Here is a 6,877-nt window from a genome sequence, read left to right on the forward strand (position 1 = left end):
TTTAACGAATATTTCGGCTATTTCAATATAATATCAGAGCACAAAACCATTTCTTATATATTTATTAATAATTTCACCTGATATTCTGATGAGAAAATATTGGAATTTCGATTTATCTGATACAAAAATTGGGACTATCAAAGTGTTTTTTGACAATCAGCACCATGTTCACACCTCCAACTTCGTATGTGAAGCCTTTGTTTACACAGTTTGACACCAATTACCTTGACTGGCTTCAGTACGACAATGAGGGGATTAGTTACGGCTGGACGCACACAGGCACCTTACCTGCATCAATAGTGGGCATAGTAGATAGATATGTTTTGATTACAGTTGTGATCAGCTTGGGTTCAATGATTTTTCATTCACAAATAACAAGGGTACATTTTGGTTTCTTGGGCTCACTGACTCGTTGATGCCACATTGTGCCCATCACAATCACTCAGACGCTTTATGTATAAGTACTTCTTATGGGTAATTATAAAGCACTTTAGTGATTACAAAATTTTTCAAGAGAAAAATACAAAACATTCGGACAAAATTCAAAAACAAATATTTTCTAATCGCCATGTGGGCAACTTGATTGTAATTTTAAGTCGCCCACTGGGAACATTAGTCGCAAATTGTGAGTGGGCAACTGTTAATTTCAAACCCTGAAGTAAACTAATCAAACGAAAACGAAAGTGCAAGTTTGAAATTTGCTATGATGTATTATCAATAATGTAGCTCTGTACATCTATCTTTGGACTCGGTATGGAGCAATCGGCTAATCTAATAATCGGCTATTCTGATAAAATTAGACTGACAACTTGACTATTGGATAAAACAGGAGCCACTGTATATCGAGAAAAAAAAATAACTTAAAAGTCACACAATAATCTACTGAAAAATTTCATTTTTTCTGTCATGAATTCCACTAACTGGGCAGAACAGTTCCAAGAAAAATTTCTGTATACAAGTTCTGCTGGGAAACTAATCATTGGCTATATATATAAGATCTCCCATGGTTTGTGGTTGGATATGATTTTTATCCAACAAGTTGTGTGTTTCTATCCCTGAACCTTGGCGAGGGGATCGAAAACACGAGTTGGATAAAAATCATATCCATAAACCAATAGGAGATTCTTTTAATCATGTTTTACACATAGCTATAACATGTTTTACACTGTTTTTATATGTGAATTTACTTCACTTGACTTCATCAATTTTACACAAAAACCATTTTTTACCACTTTTGATATGAAAAAGATATCATATGAGCTATATCCACTGTATAAAAGAGTAAACATGTGATAACAGACTAGTATATAGCTATATGATTAAAGGCAAAATAAATCTCATAATGTATAGTGACTATAAACAAATCCTATATAGAGACACCTGACAAGATAGATTCATATCAACAGTATGGAGACCCACCCTCCTATGTCTGAGTTAACTCTTAGAAACTGGAAAATTATTGAAGATAATGAAACTAAAGCATTCATTCAGAAATTGAAAAACTTAGAGCACAATAAAAAAAATTTCTAACAGATAGCAATACAGAGTAAAACTTTACTGCAGGCAGAATGAATCAAATATTGTGAACATGCTTAATATACTGGCACAAATAAATTTACAGCATTCTCGGACATGAACACAAGTGTGCAATAATTATATAATGAATTGGTGCACATGGAAAACTATAAAAATTAGAGTTTAGTAAGTTTACAGTACATCAATCTAGAAAACCGTTACATATCTTAAAGTAGCACATAAATTTGATAATGCCATCAGAAAATAAGAAATACATGCTAAAAGAACAGCAAAAATAACCTGCACCTAGTGCAGTTCAATAGCTTGATGTACATCAGGAGTGCAGCAGTAATTGTTACTAAATAGAGAAATAAATTTTACCAAGCACAGAAATTCATTGGAATGTCTAATACATGTATCTTGTTTTAAAAGTCAAGTTTATTCACAGTAATCACATTATTGCTGAAAAAGCCCATGATAATACATGTAAATTTACTGAAAGGCATTCATACTATGAAGTACATAATAAATAGTTCCTAGCATTTCAACATTTAGCACTGAAATGTTCAATGCACTAATTAACTATATCGTACAATAATTAAAATAAAGTTTAACTGAATATAAATAACAGTGGAGAATTTACAAACATTTCTACAGATATATACTGCACACATAATAATCTGTCATGACTAATATTTTCTTTCTTTAAAATAACTTATTTTTATAGGAGAGATATTTTAAATTGATTACAGAATATCAACTTGGTTGTGCATAATGCATAAATTATAAAACAAGAATATCTAGTCAATAAGAGTTAAAAAAAATACAGGAAGTAAGCTATGATCTCCTATCTATAATAACATTGCCATCACGATCTTTCACTCGGATCCTGCCATTGGAATACTTGGTTTCCTGTCGTCCATCCGGATACACTGTCTTAACAGTTCCATCTGGATATTCTCTTCTCTTGTATTCCTGAGTGTGAATCTCCTTCTGTCCATTTGGAAACTCCATAGTCTTGGTCCCATCTCTGTCCACCCGAATCACTGTTCCATCAGGAAAGATGCTCTCTTCGGATCCATTCAAGAACAGGTATTTAATTGTCTGATCTGGGAATATGATTTCTTTTGTGCCTTCTGGATAGTGTTTCTCAACTTGGTTGTTTGGAAACTGTATAATTTCAAGTCCATCTGGATATGTGCTGTGTGTTGTTTGAACTTCAGCATAATAATATATAACTCTCTGATCTGCAGTTATTTGTTTCACATCACCATTACAGAAAGACACAACCACAGATTTTCCATCTGCAGAAATTTCTTTCCTTGTACCATTTGGAAACAAAATTTCACGAACTCCTGTGCTGTAGGTTTTTTCAACTTTTCCATCAGGATGTTGAATTTCTCGGAATCTTTTATCCCCTTTATCAATGACTGAGCGATCGATGGAATATTTCTGAGCAGTCTTTCTAGGAACACATTCAAGGTAAGAACCATCCATGCCACTTTCTGTATACATACTTGTGTCCTGTGGAACTGCAGAGACAACAGGATCATCTCTTGGTACGTCCTCCTTCATGGTTTGGGAGTTTTCACTCAGCCTATTTTTGGGATTTAGTGTGTTTTCTGGCTGTGCTGTGTAGAAATTCCCTGAACCTGTGACAGATCTTTGCCTTAGAGCAGCTGATCTTTCATCAAACTGTGGCCTGCTTGAATCAGACTTGTGTGAGAATTGAGAAGACATAGAACTAGCTGGTCTGTTGATGGGAACATCTCTCACAGGATCTTTCTCTTCATCAGAGTCTGTCATCTGAAAGTCAGCTGATGTTGATATACCATGTTGCCTTGCAGCAGATTTAGACACAGCACCTTTTCCTTGGGTGTTCTTTTCTTGTAAATTCTTCTCTTTCTGCAGCCACTCTAGGCGTTTTCTTTCCATTGCTTTAATTTCCTCCTTCAGTTGTGAATTCTCCTGTTCAAGCTGTTTAAGTTTTTCTTTTGTTCTGGCATCATTAGACGCCCACCTTAATTCCTTTCTTTTCAGCTCTTCCTGGAGTTCTCTCAGCTGAGTTTTCAACATCTCTATTTCCTCTCTCTCTTTTTTATCTGGGTTATTTCTTTTAGCTTTTTGTAACTGTTCAAACACCTTCTTTTCGTGTCTCAGTTTCTTCATCTCTTCTGTTTTATATTCTTGGATTCTCTTCAACTCTTCTGATTTCTCTTTTTCAAAATCAGAAACTTCCTTCTTAAGCTTTGATAAACCTTCCTCTCTTTCTTTCCTTAATTTCTGAAGATTCACATTTTCATTCCTAAATTTCTCTATCTCTTTATCTAACTCTGCCAGTTTCTCTCGTAACAACTTTGACTGAACACCTTCAGACGGCAAAACATTGTTCACATGAAAATTGCCCTGGTTCTTTGTCTCTTTAGGTTCCTCCTTTTTCAATTTTGGGAAAAGTTTGGTCATCAGTTTTGAGGTTGGTGGTGTGTCACTCTCCTCAGGTTTGGTTTTCTGACTAGAGGCCTGGGGTGAGTGGGACGTCAATGTTGTTTCTCCCCACTCCTCTTCATCATCATATTCAAGAACATTTGTTTTTCTAGCTGTTGCTTTGTCTTTATTTTCATCTTTGTTTTTCTTAATGTTTAAGTCTGAATAAGAAACCAAGCTTCCCTCACTGTCACTTTCTTCAGTGCTTCTGGTAAGCAATTTACTATGCATTTGAAAGTCTTTTTCACTATCATCAGTTTCACTTAGGTCATTACTATCGTTAATGTGGTCAGTTTTAATTTCAATAGTTTTCTCAACACCCAAACTCTTAAACAAATGGAGAACATTTCTTTCTCTTGTGAGCTGAGGAACGGGACTTGATTTATCCTTCTGTGCAATCTTTCTCTTCATTAACTTTGATGGAGACATGACTCTTTCTTCTTCAGCATTTTGATTGTTGTCCTCTTTGGCAGTGTCCTTAACGTTTTCTTGATCAAGGTCACTTTCTGCATCCTGTTCACTTGTTTCAGTGTCAGAGTCACTTGACTCGGAATCATCAGACTCTGTCTCTTCATCACTGCCTACAGTTTCACTTTCAGGTTCTTCCATGGTTGACTTAGGTAGCTCTTTGTTAGCTAACATAGGGGATTCTGATCTTGTTACTGTTGTTAAAGCTGTTGGAATTGTAACTGGTTTTGGAGCTGTCTTGTCTGTTTGCTCATTCTTCTGTACATTTGGTTTTACAGTTTGTGAGAGAGGTTTTAATGACAATGTTGTTTGTCTTTTCTTTGTCTCCTTTATCCTGTCCTCCATTCTCTGAACCATTACAGATGTGTTACTACAGTATGACATATTGTCAGCCAAATTTTCCAGCAGTTCAAATTCTTCAAGGTCACCTTTCTCAAACTCTTCCTTGATCTCTCTTTCTCTGAGTTTACCAACAAAGGATGCATCATCTGGGATGGAATCCCTTCTCTGAACATTTTTCTTCTTGATAATATTTCCCTCTTGTTTCATGCTATTTTCCTGGCTGACCTTATTAGACATTTGACTCTGGGTGTTAGAAGCTTTAATGTTTTTAGAGACATCATTTGTGTTTTTAGATGCTGTTGGTTTGGTCATAATAGGTTGAGCACCTCTGAGTATCTTTTCACCTTTTTTCTGTTCATTATGTTTTTGTATGTTTGTCTTTGAAGTTTTTGCATTTGTTTGAAGTGATCCATTCTTTGTTGCAATCTTTTCTGGTTGTTTACTGGTATTTGATTTCAAAACCAGAGTCTGTTCAGGTTGGGGTCTTGGAGGAGGTCTTATATTGCCTTTCCTCTCTTTTGCAGAACCATATCTTGCAGTACCCTCTCCTTTCTTTAAGAACTGGTGCCTTGGACTGTCCACACTTTTCTGATTTTCAGAATTCCTCTTTTCACTTTCAGCTTTTAACTGTTCTTCCAACAGCTCCTCAAATGTTTTGGTGACTAGAATTGGTCTCTCATCAGGGTCAGTTATCTCCCTTTCAGTTTCATCCTCCTCCTCCTCAAAATCTCCCTCCTCTAAATCAGAATCAGACAGATTTTCTATCTGGTCTTCATCTAACTCCTCTTCATCATCATCTACCTCCTCTGCATCATCATCATCATCTTCATGTTCATCGTCAACTTCTGGTGACTTCACTTTCCTCTGAATCATTTCCTCTCTGTAAAGTCTTTCTTCAGTCATTTCACTTGTGCGAGAATTTGTGTCACTGAACAAATCAGGATTAGTATTTATTTCATCATTATCATCATTAAATGGAACATACATCACTGGGACTGGGAGCTGCCCACTACTATGCATTGGTTCCTGTTGTGGTAAATTTTTGGAACTGTACATTTCTGCTGCTCTAGAGTTGTGTTGTATCTCCCTGGGCCTTGTGAATCTTTGGGAATGTGGTGGAGTCCTGGTAAGTGCATCATCACTTAGTGCCATTCCCCCTTTCTTAGAGTCCTTGTTTTTACTAATCACAGACTTGACTACCATCTGCTCTTTGCGTAATAGTTCTAACTGCTGTTTCTGTTGATTCATCAAGGATTCCTGCTGCTGCATCTGCCATTGCCTGAGTTCCTTGAATCGCTGTAACAGGAGCGCTTGTTCCATCACCTGTTGTCTCTCCAAAGGATTGACCTCAGAATCTTCTTCATCATTATCTTGGTCATCATTCATGACTCCTGAAGCATTACCTCTCAGACCCAGTTGATGGAAAGCTGCATCAAAATTGATAGTTTGTAAGAACATGTTAGGGAGCATTCTAGAATATTCTCCCATTGTCTGGCTTTGTAGGGTGTTTTGGAGAGACACTGGTATAGAATGGGGTCCATTTGGATTCACTGATGAGTTTTTTCCTATTGGTTTTGCTTCAAAGTCCACCAGGACTCCAGATCTTTGTGCACTTTCCTTCTGTTTAGAATTCATTTTCCTGTTTTGAAGACAACTTTATATAAATAGAATTTGTAATGACTCTGGATTCCTTATCAATGATGTGATTTGGTGACATGTTGACTCATTTTATCTGTCCAATTTCTCCATCTTAATCCCTGCAAAAGAGAAAAAAACTATACTTGAATATACAGTAAAAATTGTCTAATCCAGACACTACTGGTTCCAAAGAAAATGACCGGATTACACAACATTTCGGATTAGACAACATTTTAAACAAATAAAGTTACTGAAATGGACATAAAATTAACATCGTATTAAGCAAGATTTTGGATTACACAACATCCGGATTAGACAAGTTTCACTGTAATTTTCATACATTCACCCTATGTAAAATTGACAAACTTGCAGGGTGAGAAAAAAAACTATGTAGCAATTGCAACCACCTGCTGGTGTGGAATATGAAATC

General features: G+C 36.1%; 1 protein-coding gene across 1 annotated transcript; it reads right to left on the reverse strand.

The window, feature by feature from the left end:
• Positions 1–2,153: 2,153 nt before the first annotated feature.
• Positions 2,154–6,444, reverse strand: LOC133179099 (centromere protein J-like). The gene has a single exon (XM_061313838.1). It carries the CDS (start codon positions 6,442–6,444, stop codon positions 2,353–2,355), a length of 4,092 nt encoding a protein of 1,363 aa, XP_061169822.1. The 3' UTR covers positions 2,154–2,352.
• Positions 6,445–6,877: the final 433 nt, after the last annotated feature.

This window comes from Saccostrea echinata, unplaced genomic scaffold (genome assembly GCF_033153115.1).
Source record: "Saccostrea echinata isolate AGI-Se365-2 ecotype Australia unplaced genomic scaffold, CSIRO_AGI_Sech_v1 ptg000004l, whole genome shotgun sequence".
Lineage (NCBI taxonomy): Eukaryota > Metazoa > Mollusca > Bivalvia > Ostreida > Ostreidae > Saccostrea > Saccostrea echinata.

What these genes read in the sequence shown, in the direction of transcription:
- LOC133179099 (XM_061313838.1), bottom strand. Translation starts at nt 6,444, where the DNA reads ATGAATTCTAAACAGAAGGAAAGTGCACAAAGATCTGGAGTCCTGGTG.